The sequence below is a fragment of the Hevea brasiliensis genome, chromosome 5 (genome assembly GCF_030052815.1).
Source record: "Hevea brasiliensis isolate MT/VB/25A 57/8 chromosome 5, ASM3005281v1, whole genome shotgun sequence".
Lineage (NCBI taxonomy): Eukaryota > Viridiplantae > Streptophyta > Magnoliopsida > Malpighiales > Euphorbiaceae > Hevea > Hevea brasiliensis.
In genome coordinates this window covers 50921631-50944768 of record NC_079497.1, presented here as the reverse complement: position 1 = coordinate 50944768, position 23138 = coordinate 50921631, and the positions used below count along the sequence as shown (strand labels likewise).

Below are 23138 nucleotides of genomic sequence, written 5' to 3'. Positions count from 1 at the left end.
TTGCCAAAATGACCTAAGCTTTGAGAAAGTGACCAAAACCAACAAGTTTTAAATGCAAAATGTGGTACATTGGGAGTGTTAAAACCAATGCACCTATGATCTATGCAAAAGTCAACTTTTTGTTGACTATTGAAGTGAATAGTGACATAAAAACTTGAAATTCAAAAATTGAAGAATTCAAAAGTATCAAATGCCCTAGTAGGCCTAATGTGATTGGTTTGGATAGGTTGGCATGCCAATAGGGTTACGATAGCAAGATCTGCGTATGATGTATGGCTTCATTGCCATTACGTGATGTGATAGCCTATGGCTATCACGATTATGATGTTTTACTTGGCTTTATGCCTTATTGCTTATATGGCTTATTAGCCATTCTGTTTGCACACCGGGAGACACATTGTGACCGATGGTGTGATGGCCCGAGGTACCTGGTACCCAGTGCTAGTTTACCCGTTTATCCAGTTCGGTCAATTTGTATAGGTTACTTGGGCATGGAAAAGTATAAGCGTAATTGAACCGATTGTTAAAGAAAATACGAAAATTAAATATCTGAAATGATTACGATAGAATACAAAGAAACTCAAGATCATGAAGAAAATAAATAAACAAAATGCATGAAGAAGTTAATATCATAAAACGTAATTAGCCCTCGACTAAACATTAAGTTGGTAATTATTCAGTTCTTATGAACACAATGGCTAAGAAATTATGATTTTTATTTGCATATTATTTCTTTCTATTTTATTATTTGCACCACTAAGCTTTATGCTTAGCGCGTCGCTTTTGCAACGCGTAGGTACTGAAGATACTGATCGAGAGCCAGTAGACCACAGATTGGGTAAGTCCATCCTGCAGTTCTGCATAGTGTCCGTGTCACCTCACAGGATACAGTGCATTGGTAGGACACTAGGTGTCATTTTGGTATTTTGTAATTGATCTTATTTTCTCATGTGTAAATGAACTTATGAAATGTAATTTGATGCTCATGTAAATAATGAGAATTGTATTTGTAAATGAAAAAGTGAATGTTTATCTGTGATATATATATGATTATCACATGAAATGAATGATTGAGAAATGAATGTGAACTGAAAAATATTGAGATTTTGATAAATGGAGTTGATATGAATGAATAAGAATATAGGAAGTGTTTTTCACAGGTTCCGAAGAACGGTTTTCTCCATTTTTAGCCGGTACTCTGCCGGATTTTCTTTGAAATTTTCGGAACCTCAAATAAATTACAATTTCAATAAATGAATTATATTTCACAAATTATTTTCAAAACTATGATAAAAATGAATTAAGATAAAATAGAGTGCTCCGGCACACTGAGTGGCATAACTTGCTCGGCTACACTGTAGTCGGGTAAGGGGTGTCACACATCCTATATCACCAGGTGATGTAGAGCCACAAAAAAACACTAAAGGAAAAAACGAATAAACTCTTTAGTTCTATTAATTCATAATTGTCAACATTAATTGTAAAAAGAAACTCTACCAAAATACCAAGATAACATAAGTATTTATAGTATACTTGTTAATCCTACTAATACTAAGATTAGCAATTCTAAAATAAGAATATACGAAACAAACTAATTAGGAATACTACACAAACTAAAATACTACTTTCTAAAATTCTTCTGAAAATAAGTAGATCTAAAATCCTTATTAGAAGATCATGCATCATTCCCTCTTGGTTGAAAAGAACTCAACTCCATAGAGTTGAACTACAGATAAGAATCCAACAAAAAAACAAAAGATCCAAAGTTTAACCTTTTTGGTAATCCAAGTAGCATCGGAATTAGAAGGACCATGCCACTTGACAAGATATCTATGAAAACCACCTTATGAGGAAGTAATGAACTTATCATCTAACATAGTTTCAATGACATCTTTTTGTTGAGGAATAGTGTTAAGGTCCCGTGCAACGGATCAAGTTACAGATCTGTTAACAACTTGCAGAGGGTTAATTAGTGGGAAGGAAGGTGTTGAAGGAGAAGTTTTCTTTTTCTGACCTATGATTGTAAACCAGGATCATTAAAGGGAACCTGAAATCTTTTGAGTTTTAAGTACTCAAAAACTGAATGAATTTCTTGATGATCTTTTATTAAACTAGACTGCCTTTAAATACAGCATGATGGTATAACCATCCTTAAAACAAGAAATTGAAAATTATCTCTAAAACATAAATTGACAACTAAATGATAAGATAAATTCAAGACAGGAATGATCTGATCCTGGTTTTTATTTAGTTAAAATTCTGGTAATTTATCTTGATGCCATCTGATGTTGATGCCTTCTAGACTTTCCATGTGTGAATCTCTTGTACCTTATGAGATTAGGATTCGCTTCTGCTGGCCCATTTGGATCAACCTTATCTGTTGTGCCACTGTTAGCTGATGTAGCGCTAGCATTACTCCCGTCCTCCAAATGATGCTTGTCCTCAAGCAAAAAGTTTGGGAATCGTTGCTGCATTGATGATACAGCATCCCAAGATGCGTCTGGTAGAGAAGTATTTTGCCAAAGAATTAAGACCACAAGAATATTACGGTTGGTTCGACGATCAATAACTACTAAAGATATCTGGTCTGAAATTTCTAGAAAAACTTTTGGAAGAGTAGAAATTGCTGGACTATTGCCATCGTGAAATACCTTTAAACATGAGACATGAAACACCGGATGAATTTTAGTCTCCGGCGGTAAGTCCAACTAATAAGCCATATTTCCAATACGTTGCACAATTGTGAAAGGGCCATAAAACTTCGGTAAAAGTTTTTGATGATGACGATTTGCCATGGACAATTGGCGATAAGGTTGTAGGCGCAAAAGAACCATATCTCCAACTTGAAATTCCAGTTTCTAATGTTTGGCATCACACACACACTCCATTTTGTTTTGCGCATGCAGCAAGTTCTGTTTTAATGAGGCTAACATCTCATCCCTAGACTTGAAGGCCTTTTCCACGGCGTCCAATTTTGAGACTCCAGGGTAGTAGGACAAGAGACGTGGAGGTGGACGCCCATAGACCACCTCAAATGGAGTGGTTAATAATGATGAATGGAAATTAGAATTATAAGAATATTCTACCCAAGATAACCAATCCATCCATTTAGTTGGGTAAGCACTCATAAAACATCGTAAATACATTTCCACTGTGCAATGTACGATTTACTACTTTTGTCTGGCTATTGGATTGTAGATGATATGCTAAAGTAAAACATAATTTAGTGTCACTAAGCCGAAAAAGTTCTTTTCAAAAGGCACTTGCAAATGTGACATCCCTGCCACTCACCATTGTCTCCGATGAGCCGTGTAATTTAAAAATATTGTCAAAGAAGATGCAGGAATACTAACAGTCAAATATGGATGAGCAACTCGTAATAGATTGCAATATTTTGAAAAACGATCAACAACTACCAGAATAACACTTTTACCATGAGAAAGGGGTAGACCTTCGACGAAGTCTAGCGAAATATCTGACCAAATCTGTTTTGGCACTGGTAAAGGTTGGAGAAGACCTGCAAGTTGGAGGGTCTCTATTTTGTGTCTTTGGAAAATACTACAAGCCTGAACAAAGTCTCGAATGAGAGATTTCATTCTAGTCCAATAGAAGTTCTTAAAAGATTGAGAAAAATCTGGAAGTGCTAACACTGGTGTGGTATTCATGGTTGTCTTTAGTTTTTCAAATACTTAGAAGATTCCTCAGTCCAAGTGAAAGAATTTTTGCCAAGCATGTTTGTTAAGGGAGCTACAATGGAACCATAATTATGAATAAATTTGCGGTAATACCTTCCTTTTGAGGCCCAAAAAACCTCTCAAGCCTCGAATATTTGTGGGCTTAGGCCATTTAGTCATGGTTGAAATTTTGTTTGCATCCGTAACAACCCCTTCTACTGTGATTGTGTGTCCCAAATAAGCAATTTGATTTTGAGCAAATGAACATTTAGATTGCTTCAAGCATAGCTTATTTACAGAAAGCAATTGGAAGACCGTTCGCAAATGGTTGATATGCTTTATCAAAGAACGACTGTAAATAAGAATGTCGTCAAAAAATACCAAAACAAAATTCTGTAAGTAATTGCAGAATATCTCATTCATCAATGCCTAAAAAGTAGATGGGGCATTTGTTAATCCGAAAAGCATGACTAGGAATTCAAAGTGGCCGTGGTGTGTATGGAAGGCAGTTTTCTCAAATCAGCTTCCTTCATGCAAATTTGGTGGCACCCCAATTTCATATCCAATTTAGTGAAATATAGTGCTCTAAATAGTTCCTCTAACAATTCATCAATTACTGGAATGGGGAATTTGTCTTTTGTCATTTTAGCATCCAATTCCCGATAGTCAATGCAAATACACCATGAGCAGTCTGACATGGGAACCAATAACACAGGAGATGAAAATGTTGATTGACTGAGCCAAATAATACCTTGCTTTAACATTTTTGAACATTGCCGCTCAATCTCATCTTTCTAAGCACGTGGATAGCGATATGGTTAGACTACTATCGGTTTGGTTCTAGATTCTAGGAGAATCCGGTGATCACAGCGATGGGCAGAGGTAATCCATCTGGTTCCTAAAATAAAGAAGAAAAATTCTGTAGGAGTTGATTTAAATCTGCATCGTGATCAGCTGTGATCGATGTTGATTGAATTGCAACCAATTGAGTTGCTTTTGGAGTTTTAAGTCCCCATAATTCTACCTGTTCACCAAATATGGTAAAAGACGTGCTCATGGTATTGAGCCAATTTAGACCTAATACCACATCAAGCCACTTAAGGTTAGAATAAAGAAATCAATAAGGAAATTGTGAGTTCCTAACCGAAGGGGAATTCCTTTGCACCGCCTAGGACTATTAATTTTTTCTCTATTTGCCACCACGACACGCAATCCCTCACTCTTTTCCGTTGCAATGTTGATTTGTGATACTAACTTGGAGTCTATGAAGCTGTGGGTACTGCTAGAATCTATCAGAATCAAAACCTTTGCACCATTCAGTTTTCCTTGCAATCGCATGGTCTGAGGGGTGGTTATTCCCACAATGGCATTTAATGATACCTCTGGTGGATCATTGCTTATACCTGATTCAGGTTTTTTTAGTTCGTCATCCCCTTCATCTATTGATTCAATCCAAAACAATCTCTTACATTGATGCCCCCTAACGAATCATTCGTCACAGTTGTAACAAAGGCCTTTAAGTTGTCTTTCTTCCATCTGAACCCTGTTTAATTTTTTAACAAATATGGGGCGTAAAGTTGACGATGGCTCAGGAGGTTCAACTCTCCTAGCCTCCTTCATTGGAGACCTGACGAAATTCCCTTTTCGTTCATAAAGCCGAGACATGCTCATTACAATTGCCAAATCTGTAGGATTGTGTAGTTCCACCTTGACTGCAATGTACTATGAAAGACCGCTGATGTAGAGCTCAATTTTTTGTGCTTGGGTAAGGACACCTGCCAGTGTAATCAGTTGCTCAAATTTCACTTGGTAATCTGCCACTAACCCACTTTGTTGTAATTTTGTCTACTCACTCAGGGCCTGTTTGGATTAACCGTTGAATATAACTGATAGCTGTTAGCTGATAACTGATAGCTGATGATAGCTGTTTTATATTAAGTGTTTGGTAAAATTATATTTAGTTGTTGCTGTTAATATGTGAAATGACTAATAAGGGTATATATCATATAATTTATTTTATTATTTAAAAAAATATAAAATTATAAATTTATTACATTATATTATTTATTTTATTATTAAATTAAATATATAATTATTAAATTAATATAATATATTATTTAAATAAATATATAATTATTAATCTTTTATATTATATCATTTATTTTATTATTGAAATAAGAAAATAATTATTTTTTAAGATAATTAAATAATTTTAAAAATATAGATAAAATAATAAAATAATTATTATTGTTAATAGAAAAATTTATAATTAATTTTAAGTTTTTGGATATAAATAAATATTTTATATTTTATGTTATTAATAAAAAAATATTTTAACAAAGTTGAAATACATTAATTAAAATATTAAAATTACAAATAAAAAAATAAAAATATTAATAATATTAATTTTCAAGTTAAATAAAAAAGGATAATATGGTCAAAATAAAAAATAAAACCAGATAAGCTATCAGCTGATGAGAAACAGCTCTAAAAATAGAGTTGATACAAAACGGTGATGGGTATCATATCGATTGCCATCATCGCCTCTATTTTTTAAACTTGCCAAACGCCACAATTTACTTGTTTGGGTGTCTATCAGCTATCAGCTGCACCCAACAGATAAACCAAACACCCCCTTAATTTGTGACTTTTGATCGGTGGACCGAATCGCAAATGACATTGGCGCTTAAATTCATCCCATGTAAGTTGTGGGGTGTCAAACTCCATTTGAAGGAACCACAACTGAGCATTGCCCTCCAAATGGAATGAGATGAAACTGACCTTCTCTTCTTCTGTTATTTGTTGATGACGGAAGAAGTGCTCACACCTGCTCAACCATCCTAGTGGATCTTCATTACCATTAAATTTTGGGAAATCCAATTTGGTGAGTTTAGGAACAATGGTACCACCACTTGAATTTTCAAAACTATTGTTGCCACACCCTTTCCCCTTCAACCCTAGTTGCTACTTCCTTCCTTTGTTGGAGCGTTGTTGAGTCGAGAGGCAGAAAAATCCTAAGTTCATCCAGGTGAGCATTGATAGCTTCCTGCCTTGCAATAATGGCTGCACGTTCTTCTTGGAAGATTTTTAAGAGCTGTCCCAATTGTTGTTGAATGGAATCCCCCATAACTTCCAGCTCTGATATCAATTTGTTAAGGTCCCGTGCAACAGATCGAGTTACAGGTTTGTTAACAACTTGCAAAGCGTTAATTGGTGGGGAGGAAGGTGTTGGAGGAGAAGTTTTCTTTTTCTGACCTATGATTGTAAAATAGACTCATTAAAGGAACCAGAAACCTTTTGAGTTTTGAGTACTCAAAAACTGAATGAATTTCTTGATGATCTTTTATTAAACTTGGCTGCCTTTAAATACAGCTTGATGGTATAACCATCCTCAAAACAAGGAATTGAAAATTATCTCTAAAATAGAAATTGACAACAAAATGATAAGATAAATTCAAAACAGGAATGATTTGATCATGATTTTTATTTAATTAAAATTCTGGTATTTATCTTGATCCCATCTGCTGTTGATGTCTTCTAGACTTCCCATGTGTGAATCTCTTGTATCTTATGAGATTAGGATTTGCTTCTGCTGGCCCATTTGGATCAACCTTATCTGTTGTACCACTGTTGGCTGTTGTAGCGCTAACAAAGAGATGACGACTTCTACACGTTGTGACTTGCAGAAATATTAAAAAGCAGCGTAGAAACTAGAAAGCCAAAAAGTGCCTTAGTAAGGTGATAAATCATCCACATTGAAAACATGACTAATATTCATATGATTTGGTAAATCAAGTAAATAAGCATTAGATATAAGTTTTGGCAAAATGATAAAGGGGCCCCTGGGTCAAGCATGCAATTTCTTTAAGAAATTTTTAACATATCTTTCAAGGTGAACATGGACCATGACATAATCATCAACTTTAAACTCTTTATTCCTACAATGCACATCCATAGCAAGTTTTGAAATTTCATTACTTAAAGCAATCTTTCACCTAATCTCAGCATGCAAATCATAAATATGCTAGGGAAAAGATTCAGCAGGCTGTGAAATGCAATATCAAGAGGAAGAGGAACAAGGTCAACTAAGTTGCGAGGAGAATAGCCATGAACTATCTCAAAAGGGATTTTACCAATATAACTATTAGAATTATTATAAGCAAACCCAACAACATAAAGAATCAAATTTCAATTACCTTGTTTCACTCCTACAAGACAACAAAGAAAATCACCCAAACTATAATTAACAACTTCAATTTGACCACTTGTTTGTGGGTGAAAAATTGAAGAAAACTCCAAGGTAGTGCCAAACAATTTCTAAACTATCTTCCAAAAATAATAAACAAACTTAACACTCCTATCAAACAAAATAGAAGGTAAACATCAAACAAAATTGATATGCTCATCATCTAAATCTAGCTTACCTTCATCCTTAAAATATTCTATAGGTCCCACAACTTCTTCCTCATAGTTAGAGAATCACTATGCTCACTCTGAAGCTCATGTTGGCATGGTGGTGTAAAGTTAATGCATGACGTGGACATTGAGAAGCAATATGATCTTTATCATGATAATGAAAACATTGTATAGAAGAGTTACTAACACATACCCATTAGATACACCAACAAAATGAGAATTAGTAGAGACAAATGCTTTACTCTTACTAGTGAAGTCTTTGTTTCTACCATTGCTATAGAATTAGAATATGAATTTGAAAAAGATTTAGACAGGTTTGATCCTACAGCTTGTGAAGCTGCTTGAAGAAAAGAGGAAAATTTGTTTTATCTTTTTATCTCTAAAGCCTTTTGATAGGCCTCCTCTATCAACTCAAGAGACTGAAGTATGTGTTCCCTTTTAATATATGCTCTCCATCCATTAATAAACATATTAAGAGTAATAAAATGGTCCTTTACCATATCATAACTAAGCAAAGAGTTCATCAAATTTATTCATGTAAATAGTCACAACAAAAGTCGATTGCTTAAGATTTAACATTTGGTACACCAGATGACTCTCATAGCAAATTTTTTTTCCTTCAATTTTTGTTACATGACTATCCATTGAGCAATAGGTGGCTCATTCAAATGCTTCATATTATACTAAACACTTTACCAATAACTTTTAGCAGCTCCAGTTAATTTCGTTTTAGGAAAGCAAACATGCTATAAATCAATCATATGGTAAAAATCACAATAATCCTCCATTCCATCTAACCAATCAATAAAAGCACTAGGATTCAATTTCCCATCATATTTAGGAGCATTAAGTCTGCCCTATATCAACATGTTTCTCATAATCATGTACAGGAGGTTGTCCATGGATCCTATTAGGGGCTGTACCATGAGGACCAGTTGTGCCATAATAGTGGTCTTGCCTATATTGAGTGTGAGTCATGGTGTTTTACTATTGTTCTTGGCGAACAATAGATGATGTCAAGTGAACTGAAATTACCAAAAGTAACGCAAATAATGAACTTGTTGACTCATACCAATCAATTTAAGTGTTATGTTTGACTCATACCAATCAATTTAAGTGTTATGTCTAGGTTGTTTGGGTGAAAAATATCAAAAAGTGAGCAAACAAAAATTTAAAGACAATCAATTGAATAACAATAGTGTTTCTGTAAGTTAAAGGAAGCAATTAAGCAAATTTCAGATCCAAGCTGTAATTCAATGCTCTGACTAACCTTAAATATTCGTTTCTCCCCAAAATGGATGTCAAACTTGAAATCTGGATATCAAAATTAGCAAGGAAGAATTCTGCGAAAAATTTGCTAACGTGGTAAGTCGCTAATGTGGCAAGTGGCATAGTGGTTGATATGGCGAGTGTAAGGGGCAGAATTAGGAGCAAAGATGCACATAACACAACAACATGAGTGTTATTGGCTTTATGGTTGAATCTAACTTACCCAGGAACATGAAGGCATTAGGTTATTCCGACTTGCAATCCGTCAGCAACAACATGTCAATCGATGTGCAACAAGTCTCCAAGGAGGTCTTTGGCAATAGATTATGGGCTGGAGGCGATTCGAGTCCAAACCCAACCCAACCCAAACATATTTTTTTTTCAAGCTGTTTCAGGTGGCTGGTTTCATATCGACAGGGTCTCCTGGTGTTGGACTGTTGATTGGTAGTGGCAGTTAGAACTAATAAGATTTTCCTTAATTTAAGAAATAAGATTCCTCCTTAATTTATAGGATGAGATTTCTCCTTAATTCTTAGAAAATCCCATAATTCAAGGTGGCTTGAATTCTTTCTTACTTTATGAAATATGTATTGTACTTTCCATTATAAATATGAACTATATATTATGTAAATGTGCAAGTGTGTAGTGAATGAAAATGTAGTTTTTATAGCCTTTGAGTTATTTTTTTGTTCCTTCCTGTCTTTCTTCTTATTCTCTCCTTCTAAAACTTAACATGGTATCATGGCCTATAGAAAATTCTAGAATTTCTCCTTTCTTATTGTCATCTTTCTTCATAAAGCTGTGGTTTGAGTCCCAAAACTATTTTCCTTCTTCTAGGTTCGAGTCCAAAAGCTGTGGGTTTAGTCCCAAGCTATTCATCTTCTTCTTCTTCTTCTCCTTCTTCATGACTTAAGAGCCTGGGTTTAAGAACCTGCTCTTCTTCTCCTTTATTAGAGCCAAGAGTTGAAGTCCCTGCTTTGTTCTTCTCCTTCATCAAAGCAAAGGGTTGAAAATCTCTTTTCTGTTTTTCTTCCTTAGAGCAAAGGGTTTGAAGACCCTACTCTATTACTTCCATATTTCTCCTCTATTTCTCAAGAAAAGACATAGACACAAGAAAAAAGACAAATTTAAAATAAAAAATGATAAAATTTAGAAAAAAAAAAAAAAAGGAGAGGGCCTGATGATGAATCTGTGACTGTATAAAAAAAATCTCATCAAGGGTGATTGTTACATTGATGAGATTTTCCTTATTTAAGCAATAAGATTCCCCAATTTATGGGATGAGATTTCTCATTAATTCTTAGAAAATCCCATAATTCAAGCCCGTTTGAATTCTTTCTTAATTTATGAAATATGTCTTGTACTATACATTGTACATATGAACTATGCATTATGTAAATGTGCAAGTGTGAAGTGAGTGAAAATGTAGTCTTTACAGCCTCTGTGTTATTTTTTCCTTCCTTCAGCTCTTTATTCTCATTCTCTCCTTCTAAAACTTAACAGTGGCAATGAAATGATTTGGTGAGACGGTGGTGGCTTATGGATAATAGTAGTTAGGGCTCTATATTGCAAGAGAGACCAACAGGCAAGCGATATTGGCGAGGGGCTTAAGAACAAGAGGAAAATGTGATTGCAACGGCAAAAGTTGTGAAAACAGCAAACCAAAAACACAGGAAAGGACAAAAATAAAAAATTCAATGATGAGAAAAACTCTACAAATAAGCCAAATAAATTCCAAACGTATTCTCTGGCTTATTTTCATAGTCATTTATGTCAAAACCTCTTTATACCAAATTGATGCATAACCACAAAGAACACGCAAAAGGGTAAAAAGTAATAAACTCTCAATTCTATTAATCATCGATTGTCAATAAATATCAACAATAATAAGTTCTACCAAAATACCTAAATGACGTAGGTATTTATGTCATAATTGTTAGTCTTATTAGTGCTAGGATTAGTAATCCTTAAACAAGTATCTACCAAAATACTTAGATGACATAAGTATTTATAGTATAATTATTAGTCCTACTAGCACAAGGTTTAGGAATTCTAAAACAAACACTGATTAGGAATACTAAACAAACTAAAATACTACTTCCTAAATTTGTTCCAAAAATAAATATGCCTAAAATCCATATAAAAGTTCCTGCACAACCAAGCCAAAATTCTTTTATGTTACGTGCAATATGAGACCCAATGGTCATTTTTTAAATCCTACTAACAAAGCTACAACGTGTCCCTATGACGTAAAACTAATTGCAGCTTCATCAATAATCAAAATAAAGTAAGAAATAGAAACTAAGAGACCCGCTTCCCCACAAACCCAAAACTAAGGGTGGCCACCGGATTGGTTTTAGCTACAACCAACATCTCCGGTTCAAGGTTTAGGGGAACAGGGACTGGAACACAGGGTCCCCTTTGATTCTGGTACCGATTTGGTCCAGTGTTAATCAAATCCAGTGGCTGATTTTTTTTTTTTTTTAATTGTTTTAAAGTAAAAAACTCAGTTTTGACCATTTTGGTTCCAAGTTGAACCGGTTTGGTTTTGATCCGTTTAGAAACCAGACAGTGATTGGGTCCACCCGAAGCCCCCGATAAAATAAAACAACAAATGACCAACAGTCTGCATTCACAAACACAAATATCCAACATGAAAGTTAATATCATCCTTTTGTATTCCTTTTCATCTTAGTGACATCTTGGTCTGAGTTGTAACTTCAAGCGTAGACAATTATTACGATACCTTTCTGCAGTTCTACTGACTTGCTACATCATCTTCATTTCTTCAATCCATCAAAAATCTCAAAATCATCAAAACCTGCACATTTAACCTTGCTTTTAATTTAATTAAGAAAAAGAGTTACAATAACAAATATTTCAAGACCAGTAGCTACAATTACCAACTCCCCAGTCTTCAACTTCATCAACAGAAGGTCCAAGTAGTATGTTGTTGGCAGAAGGGGGAACAAGGGACATCCAATCTGAGCTCTCATAGTCTTCTAAACAAAGATCATTTTGCATGATCCAGTCTTCAACAATACCAATATTGTCAAATGATACAGGATCCACAGGAACCTGTTTTTTATTTTCATCAACCCTGCAGGGAATTCAGTTAGCAAACTATACACATGATTACAGGACTTTAAATGTGATTACAGGACATTGTTTTCTGCTCACATTTCTTTGAGACGCAAATTGTACTGCACAAAGACAATATCACTAAGTCGCCGTCGCTCCAAGCAGTTTCTAGTGGCATGTACCTTCTCAAAAGAAATATGATTGTGCTTGCACCCAATTGAACTACAAGTTTGACTGACAATACGAAGTGCCAAATGTGCCAAATTTGGGCAGCTTCCAGCATATGTAGACCACCATTCAGCTGCAAAACAAGGTAAGTTTACAGAAATCATCCAAACATAAAATTAATGACATCCAAGAATTACTTTCAATCTAAAATAAAATTGCAAATCTCATCTCTAGTATAAATTTTAAGATTTTCTCAAAAAGGTATATGTCATTGTCTTTGTGATGAGTCATGCCAAACATGTCCAACATGCTAGCAAACTTTTGAATACACCAGGCACAAGATCAACTTTTCTAAATATTGAATTATACGTAACAGCATCAGTTAAACTTAACAATAACTAGTCACCTATTTTTGATTGAGATATCACCAACAAATATTGCTTAGTGGTTGAATATGCTGCTTAACATCCAATTTAGCATGTGTGAATAATAAGAGACAGCCTACAGGATTCCCCTAAAATAAACTAATATATTTTTCAAAATTGCCATAAGAAAGCAATAGGTCCAACCCATAATATTGCAACTGATGTAATAACAATCTGATAAAAGGCTGCTCACCAGGAAGCAGAGTTTCTCTAGCTCTGATTGCCATCTTCCTCCCAAGATCTCCAACAGCATTCTTGTACAAGTTCAGTTCTTTCACAATCTTATCTTGGACTTCTATATCAGGAACCAATCTCTCTATGCAATCAAACACTCTTGAAAGAATTTCATTATGCACGTCTCCTTCAATACTATAAAAGAACTTGGGATTAAGGAAGAAACCAGCAGCATGAAGAGGGGGATGTTGCTGTTGATCCCACCTTTGATCCATGATATTCCAATAGACCATGTAATCCTCTCTCTTAATAAGTTCTCTCTTAATTGTTTCCTTTGCTTGATACATTCCTGCAAAAATATATCCCATTGCAGCTTTCTTTTTACTACTAACTATTCCTAAAACTCGTAAGAGTGGGCTTGTTAAACGGATGATCAAGATGCATGAAGACCAAAATGACCGATTACTTATAATATCTAATGTAGCCAATCCTCCTAGTTGCTTCGCATATGGGCAATCCATCCACTCCTGTGAGGTAATCATAGTTTGCAAATTGAGCTTAAAATCTGCCATCCTTTGCAGCATGGTGAAGTTAGTAGCAGAACGAGTTATTCCCTGTTGCAAAATGTCTTTTCCAAAAGTAAACTTTCTCATCAGCTTCAAAACTGTGCTATGATTGTAGATAAATCTTGTGACTGATTTAGCCTGTTCAATTACTGCATTTATCCACTCTAGTTTTCCAAAATCCCCTAGTATCAGATCAATGCAACGAGCAGCACAAGGAGCCCAATACAAAGAGGGAAAAGTATCCATCAACCTTTTGCCAGCAACATTATAATGCTCATCACCATTAGTAATCACCTGCAAAACATGACTGGCTCCAACTTCTTCCACTACTTGTTTAAGCAATGGATACAGGCCATCTGTAGAATATATGATGTGTGACACATCAACAGTTTTCAAGAACACAGTAGCCTGAGAGCAATCCACCAAAAAATTTAGCATGGTTCTACCACTTTCTGAGTTCCATTCTTCAACCAAGATGGAACAACCAGTCTTAGCCCATATTGTCCCATATTGATCAATTTCATTCTTTATTTCTTCAACTAAATTCTTCAATATCCAACCACGGAGATCATGATTTGATGGTGCTACTACCCCTGATGCCTGAGAAGAAATCATATCAATCAACCGTGGGTAATAAATTGAGTCTAGTGCATCTAAATTTCCTCCTATATCATACAAGAACCGGCCTATAGTCATTTGAATTGGACTGTCTACCATTTGCAAATTTACTACATTTAAAGGAACAGCATTTGCAGAAGAAGCTTTACCTCTTCCTCTCTTCCTTCTATCCAAATTTTCAAGATTTATCCCATCTTCTCCAACCACTGAAAAATTTGAATTCCGTTCAACTGAATTGAGGGCTCCAATATAATCATCATCATCAGCAGCAGCAACTGCATCATCATCATCATCATCATCATCATCATCATCATCATCATCTTCATTATCATCATCATTATCCCCATCAAAATCATTGGTAAACTTGTCCATATCACTAGGAGCAGGAGCTGAACCAACATGCACTTCTACCAGAGTCTGTTTCTGTTTCTTGTTTTGCTTCCCAACAACCTCATTTAAACTCTGAAGCATCAAATTGCGGACATCAGCTGGAACTTGGTCACAAATAGGTGCAGCACCCTTTCGACCGGCTAAATGCTCCTTGAACCTATGAATGCCACCACCCTTAAATATTTTAGCACAATATTTACACTTAATCTGGACCCTTCCATCATTCTTAAACGTTTGGCAATATTTCCATGCCAAGTCCTTTTTTTGGCGTGTGCCTGAAGTAGGCATAGTTTGTTCAGGACTATCAAATTCATCTGCCAAAGACACTGGTTCTTGAATCACCTTCTTCCGGAGGCCTTTCTTCCTAGCTGAAAGGGTATCAAGAGTCTGTTGCATCAACAGTCTAACATCAGGTGGAACCATTTGACACATTGGTCCTCCACCCTTACGAGCAGCAAGATGCTCCTTCAATCTAAAAACCCCACCACCCTTAAAGACTTTACCACAATATATGCACTTAATGTAAACCTTGTCCCCTTCCTTAACCATCTGTCCATGTTTCCACCCAATGTCTTGCTTATGACCTGAACTTCGTGACGCCATTCAACTTCTGGGTTTCTTTCTTTACCTTGAAACCTTAACAATGGATACATTATGCATGAAATTAAAACGAAAGAGAATGATAAGAAGTAAAATTGCACAAATATATAGCATAAAAGTGAAAAATAACGTACTTGGCTTTGGCAGAGGAGACAGACGTCCATGAAATTTCGAATAAACGATAATAAGTGGTCCGACCGGTTACCGCAGCCGCAACTCGCTTGGATTGACCCGATTGGTTCTGGTTTCACCGGTGATCTGCTTGTGGAGTAGTTATGGGAGAAGATAAACCAAAGATTAAGGTAGGTTCGGTCGCCGTATAAACCAGAAGATGACGGGATTTTCGGGTGAACCAACGATTGGTCTGGTTCTCTATCTAGGTTTATTTATATATATATATATATATATATATATATATATATATATATATATATATATCAATAATCTAGGTTTAGGTTTATGTTTCGGTATTTTCAGGACACGGGATTGATTTCTTCATTCTGACAACGAGTTTTTCCTTTTTTTTTTTTTAACGAAAATTCAATTTTGGCCTTAATTATTTGCTTATATCCGAATAAGTCCATTTCATATGATTTTAATCTAATTAACCCACAATTTTCTATTTAAGTTTTAAATAAATTTAAATAGATTCAATTTTTAGCCAAAAATTAAAAAAATAATTTCTCTCAATTTTATTAATAAAATATTAATTTTTATATTTTTAATATTAAAAATTATTTATTATATTTAATAAAATTAAAAAAAAAAAAAACTAACTCCACCCCAGTAGTTAACGGCACTACCTTCATCTAGGTTATTTTTTGTTTTTAGATTTCTTTTTTTTAGGCGTGGGTTTTGGTAATCTTGGAAAAGTGACGGTGAGAGAGGGTAGACAATAGTTAGGGACTACAAGCAGCTATAATTGAAGGCCTAAAAGTTCTCTATGACTACAAGCAGTTAAGAAGAGCGGCTAGGTCAGGGACTCATGCTGGACTAGACGCGAGGACATGAGCTAGCTCTCTTGACTCTAGATTGGAAAAGACCAAAAGTTGGGGGTGGGGTTGGGAAGGGGCAGATATCAACTTTATATAGGGATATGACAGCCTTATAGGGTACTGGGTGTTATCAGCATCGTCATTGAGAATTGCTTTATAACAAAGACAAGAGTCGTAGCTTGAGCAGAGGCGAGCGATTGGAGTAGAATGAAGATGAGTAGACGACTGATGATAAATTATCAAAGGGCATTGTTTTAGGAATTTAGATTCTAATAGACTGGCTTTCGTTTACTCTTTTTTTTTTTTTAATTTTTTTCATTTGTTAAAAATAATAAATATTTTCAATATTTAAAAATATAAAATTACTATTTATTAGAAAAAAAAAAATTTTTTTTAGCCAAACTCGAGTCTATTTAAATTTAAATAGAATGTTACAAGTTAATTGGTGCAATTGTTGTTGCCACCAATAAGCTCACTCACGTGCTATGGTGGGATTTCCTTGCTAAAACCTACTTTCTCTTTGACTATTCTCTAATAACGTCCTTTTGATTTAGCTATGTGCTGTAACACCGTAAACATTTTTTTAATTAAAATTTAAGTTTAATTAAAATTTAAGGATCTAAAAAAATATTTAATAATATTTTATTACTTTGATATTATTTAATTGTATAAACATTTTAAATATAATTGCTAGTTTTAATTTAAGAAAAATTTTATTCATATTTATTTGTTAATAATATTTTAATTAAAATTTTAGTGTTTCAAAGTATTTGATTAATTTCTATATTAATTAATTATAGGTTCTAAGAGATTGAATTTGGGTATTTATTGTTTTCATTTATATCTAAATTATATCATAATTTAAAAGATTTTATTTAGAATTGAAATATTAATATTTAAATATATTGGCTATTTTAGTTTGAAGGAAGTAATTTAAATATATAAATTATTAGTATTTTATTTGGTAGTAATATTTAAATTATTTATGTATATTAAATTATAAAGAAATTTATTATTTTATTTTATTGGGTTTGAAAGAATATTATCTAGGAATATTATTATAATAATTTTAATTATAATATAAATCAATATTAATTAATAATAATAATAAATTGAATTGAAGCAAAATTTCATCCACATGAAATGAATAATAAAAAAAATTACTTCTTCCTTTTATCTCATTCCTTTCTCTCTTTCCTTCTTTCTGTCTTTTTTTCTCTCTTTCCCGGTTGGCCACCCATAACTGCTTGTTGATTATGCACCACCATTCTAGGCAAGCTTCGGCGACCCCCTAGCGACAAGAACAGTGGCTAGTAGCAGTGGTTTCTAGTGTTGTATCTTAAAGAGAGAGAAAATAGGTCCCGAACTTTGGAGAGTTATATCCAGCGATCCCAATGTTTGATCATAATGATTCCAATGGCTATGGACTCCTGGTGAAAAGAGCTTTCAAATGGGACTAATCATGAGGGATTTGGTGGCCATTTCCAATGCTATCAAGGAGAGAAAAATTAGGTTTTTTTGAAGATAACATTTTTAGCCAGCCAATTGCCAAAATGGATGATCAGATGGTAATCATCATCTGCGTCCCATAAGCTTCAATTTGATACCAACAATGCCTCGATCAGAGATCGAACAAAAAAGGTACTCATCGGACAACCTAAATAAAAATGGTTGATATCAAACAATTGGGAAGGAGTTTCACAAATTGTCTATGAATCCATCATTAGCAATCTTTGGCATTTGGGAAGTGTACTCGGATCACTGATAGCTAACCAATGTCTAAGACTAAGTTTCCAGCCTGATTTGAATGCCTAGCAAACTGTCTTAGAATATAGTCAATATTGCAGTCGATTCTATCATTTTCAGACGTTTCAGACGCATTCCAAATAGCATAATTGACAAAGGTAGGCTCGAACTCATCTTGTGTGATTTTTACCTAGTTTTAGGGTAGTTGATTAATTAATAAAATATTTCTACTATATTGAAAGTAATTAAAATTAATTGTAAGCACTCTAGGATGATATGAAGGATCCCTTGGAATATTTCTAGAATAATTTTTTGTAACACCCTCACTTTAGATAGTCCGTATACTCTACTGTTCTAGTGATCAATGTCTGTTCGAATAGCTAGAATGTCTAGAATTTTATTTAGACTAAAGTGAGAAGTCATAAATAATTTAAATAATGTAAGAAAAATTAAGAAAAAATTTTAGAAATAAAATACAACAAAGTTAAATGAGCCGTAGCCCTAGCGATGGATGACCTAACGGGAAGTTGCTGTGAAGACAGCTAGTAGCCCTAAACTCGAGGGAAATTTCATGAAAAAAATTTTGGGACTCCAGGGAGGAGTTATAGAGGTTTCGATGTTAACAGATTGTTAAGAAAATGCAAGGATAATTAAATCAATCAGTACAGACAACTTTAGCTTAACAAGTTAAACGAAGGGCATTTTGGTCATTTCGCCTTCAGAGATAATTTTTGACTAACTTTTCCAATTAAGTAAATAAATTATATGACATAAAATATGAATAAATATTACTAAAAATTTAACTAAAAGTGAGTGGAAAAGAAAGAAAAAGAAAAAGAAAATGAAAATAAATACCCCATTTATGACATCATGGTCATATGAGAATGATGCAATAAAAACTCATGGACCAATCACCCTTTAACAAACACATTTACATGCATTTAAAATGGGAAAAAGAAGTCAAATAAAAGAATTATTTTCTGCCTTCTTCTTCCCTATCCAGCCGAAGCTCTCTCTCTATGTAACACCCTACTCCTCCGTAAGATGTAACATGATCTCATAGTACACCTAATGAATTACTGTACTTCGTCTACCGGTAACCCATTAAATATATTACAAGGGATTTTAAATTAATTTTCGTGAAATTTAAATCATCGATTAAAATATGGTGTTATAAAAGTTTTTCAAAATATCGACAGAGTGCCAGCTGTGTTTTGAGAAAACAGTTCTTCAAAACCTGCAAAGAAACACACTCCCAATATGTTTTCTCAAATACAACTCCAATAACTTCATTTTAACTCACAATTCAAATCTTAATAATCAAATCAATTCATTTTCAAACCAATCTCATCATAAAAGAAACATTTTATTGATTACAAGACTCAAAATTAATATTACAAAACTATTCAGGTAAATGAAATCTCAAATTTACATTTATAATAATTTACATTTAATTACATACCAAAATATTTTACAAGAGTTTTTATACAACTGCTCAAATAATTCACATACATATTATTACATGCATACATCAAAACCTGTGTACATGGGTATACTTGGAGCTGATCTGAATGTCTCTTCAAAGAAGCTTACTCAATTGCTCTATGCTCTTTTCACTTGAGACAGCATACAAAGCTATCGCTGAGTGGTGAACTCAGTGGTGCACAACTATAACTTAAAACATAGTTCAATATACCTTAGCAAAATTACAGCAAATAATTTGGAAATCAGGATACTCATCAAATTCCAAAAATCAAATTATTTATTGCCAATAATATAAATCATTTGTATGAAATGACTTTGATCGTGAAATTCAATTTATCAAATCACAACTAAACATTTTAGGTAATTCCAAAAAAATCAATTATACATAAATCATAATTGAAATCACAATTCTTTACTATTCAAAACCATTCTTTATCTCAAAAGCCATTCTTTATCTCAAAAGCCATTCTTTATCTCAAAAATCATTCTTTATCTCAAAAACCATTCTTTATCTCAAAAAGACCATTCTTTATCGCAAAAGCCATTCTTTATCTCAAAAGCCATTCTTTATCTCACTAACTATGCAAGATTAATCCGAAAGGGCCATCTTCGGGGTGATTCTAACTCCCTATGGTCGGGGAGGTCGAATCGGATTCTAACTGTGACACCCCTTACCCGTGTACAGTATACCCAAGTAAGTAATGCCACACGGTGTACCGGCACACTCTAATATACCTTAATTAATTTATATCATGCTTTTGAATATAATTTGTGAAATATAATTTATTTAAGCCATTTACTGAAATTATTATTTATTTGAGGTTCCGAAAATTTTAAAGAAAATCCGTGATCTAGGCTAAAAATGGAGAAAACAGTTCTTCGGAACCTGTGAAAAACACTTCCAAATAATTTTCCAAACAATCCCAACTTCAATTCATCAACAAAGTCTCAATATCAAGATCTCAACAACATTTCTCAATCATCCATCACATGTGATAATCAAGTATAAATCACAAATAGATATTTACTTTTCCATTCACAAATACAATTTTCATAATTTACATGAACATCAATATATATTACACAAGTTTAATTGCATATGAGAAAATCAAAATTTATTACAGAATGCCAAAATGACACCTAGTGTCCTACCAATGCACTGCAGGTGGTGAGGTGACACGGACACTGTGCAGAACTGCAGGATGGACTCACCCAGTCTGCGGTCTACTGGGCTCACGATCTGTATCTCCAGAACCTACGCGTGGCAAAAGCAACGCGCTAAGCAATAATGCTTAGTGGTGCAATAATAAAATAAAAGAAATTGCAAGAAAATAAATATGTAGTGAATGTATATATTTCATTTGTTTTGAATTTGTATATCATTAACTTTGTCCACTTTAATTCATTTGGTTGCCCAAGTAACCTACACTAGACGACTGGACTGGAAAAACGGGTAAACTGGCACTGGGTATCAAGTACCTCGGGCCGTCACACCATCGGTCACATATGCATCTCCCGGTGTGCAATGAGCGGCTAACAATGTCAGAATAATATCAGGCACAAGGCCAAATCTCAATACAAGGTCAGAATGGCTAAAAGCCATAAAATCACAGAATGGTATATTGCCATGTGCAGTACTGCTAATTGAACCCTATTGGCATGCCAAACTATCCAAACCAATCTTGTTAGGTATACTAGGGCATTTGAAACTTTTAAATTCTTCAATTTGTGAATTTCAAGTTTTTGGTGTCACTATTCACCTATTGGTCAACAAAAATGTTGACTTTTGGATAGAAAATATGTACATTGACTTTGGCACTCCCAATATACCACATTTGGCATTCAAAACTTGTTGGCATTAAGCATTTATACCATTTCAAAGTTTAAACCAAGGGAAGCAGAATTTTCAATTTTTGTAACTCAACTTTACTGTTTCATTGGACACTGTTGCAGTGGGAATTTGAAGAAATGGCAAACATGAAAGTTGTTCCTTATTTTGTCTAGTTGAATTTCTTTTTTTGAATCACTCCATTTGGAGTTTTGTAGCTCCAGATATAGTCCAAAAACCACAGCTGGCCGGATTTCCATTCTGCAGAAATTACCATATCTACAGTAACATGAACAGTGACTGGAATCACTTTTTTGGATGGGTTCTGGCCATAATTTAGGGTAGGTTTCTTCATGAAAGTTGTTTGTCTATGTCTTAAATTTTTGCTGTAAAAATTTCAGGTCAATTGACCATATCTACAGTGAGTTATGGCCAAATGAACAGTTACTGTTCATTTGGTCAATTCTGCAGGTGCTGTTGCAGGGTATCCGGATTGGGGCCAACTTTTGGTCCTCTTGCTTTGGTCTTTTGGGCATGGTTTCTTCAGCAAAAATGTGCCATTATAAGCCTAGTTTCATGTCCAATTTTCCAAACACCAATTGGACCAACACAGCCAAAGATATGGCAGTCCAAGTGGACTGAAATCTCAGCCACTCTGCTGCTGTCCTTAGGCAGCCTACACATTCACTTTGCCATGCTATATTTTAGTCCAAATTGTGGTCAACTTACCTAAAATGGTCACTAATTGACCATTAATATGTTCTCTAACAATTTCCTAAGCCAAGTCAAATTTTCACTCCTCAAAACCCTAATTTCCATATGAGTTTTCACAACATGCTTTAATTAACTATCTCATTCACTATCCACATGCATACATGGTTTAAACATAATCTCTAATCCACTTTAAGTCCATCACAACACTCCATTATTGTTCCTTCAATAGGGCTGCCGAAATCCATGGTATGTATACACATACTTTTTGTTCATTTAAATTACAAATTCTTACTCAATTCAAGTCACTATCATGGAATATAAGAGTTTTAAGTAAATATGTGCACTAACCTCTTGTAGGCAGATTTTTCACAACTCAAAACTTCACTTTCTTTCCTCTTCTTGGCTGCCAAAAGCTTCCCCAAGAGATATGGTCAAGTTTTAATGAAAGGAGTTAGGGTTTAGTGGTGTAACAAAGGGAGAAATTAAGCTTTGATTGAAAAAAATCCATGGAGGTTGTCTAGGGCATGTTTCGGCTGGAATGGGAGGAGAAGATGGCTGCAGCTTTTTTTTTTATTCTTTGGTCTTCATTTTGTCTCTTTTATTAGTTAGTCACTTGGTTGTTTAAAGGTAATTGGTTATAGCTCTTAATGACATCACCATGATGTCATAAATAGGCATTTTCCTCATTTTCTTTTCTTTTCTTCACTACTCATCTTCAATTTAATTTCTAGTAATGTTTATTCATATTTTATGTCATATTAATTATTTACTCAACTGGACAAGTCGGCCAAAAATCACCTCTGAAGGCGAAATGACCAAAATGCCCTTCATTTGGCTTAATGGGTCAAAATTGTCTGTACCGATTGAAAAATTTTTCTAAATATTTTCTTGGCATTCTAATGCCATAGAAACCTCAATAACCCTTCTTTGGAGTCTCAAAAATTATTTTATAATTTTTCCCCCGGGTCTAGGGCTCCTAGTTGCGAGAA

General features: G+C 34.2%; 1 protein-coding gene and 1 long non-coding RNA gene across 4 annotated transcripts; both read right to left on the bottom strand.

The window, feature by feature from the left end:
* Positions 1 to 2080: 2080 nt before the first annotated feature.
* LOC110657608 (uncharacterized) lies at positions 2081 to 5524 on the bottom strand. The gene is made up of 2 exons (XR_002495407.2): positions 2652 to 5524; positions 2081 to 2500 (listed from the first exon to the last, which is right to left on the bottom strand). It is a non-coding gene; the product is annotated as an uncharacterized LOC110657608 (long non-coding RNA).
* Positions 5525 to 6994: 1470 nt separating this feature from the next.
* On the bottom strand, positions 6995 to 15784 carry LOC110657613 (uncharacterized). Of its 3 annotated transcripts, XR_002495411.2 has the most exons (8): positions 15516 to 15774; positions 13227 to 15417; positions 12540 to 12741; positions 12263 to 12459; positions 12106 to 12180; positions 9583 to 9793; positions 9361 to 9433; positions 6995 to 7384 (listed from the first exon to the last, which is right to left on the bottom strand). XR_002495411.2 is itself a non-coding variant. In XM_021814888.2 (6 exons), the coding sequence occupies exons 2-5, from the start codon at positions 15382 to 15384 to the stop codon at positions 12140 to 12142; spliced, it is 2598 nt and encodes an 865-aa protein (XP_021670580.2). In that variant the 5' UTR covers positions 15385 to 15417; positions 15516 to 15784; the 3' UTR covers positions 6995 to 7384; positions 12106 to 12139. The 3 variants fall into 3 exon arrangements, 1 of the variants encoding a protein (XP_021670580.2); XR_002495409.2 differs by having other exon boundaries at positions 9361 to 9793; XM_021814888.2 differs by lacking the exons at positions 9361 to 9433; positions 9583 to 9793 and having other exon boundaries at positions 15516 to 15784.
* Positions 15785 to 23138: the final 7354 nt, after the last annotated feature.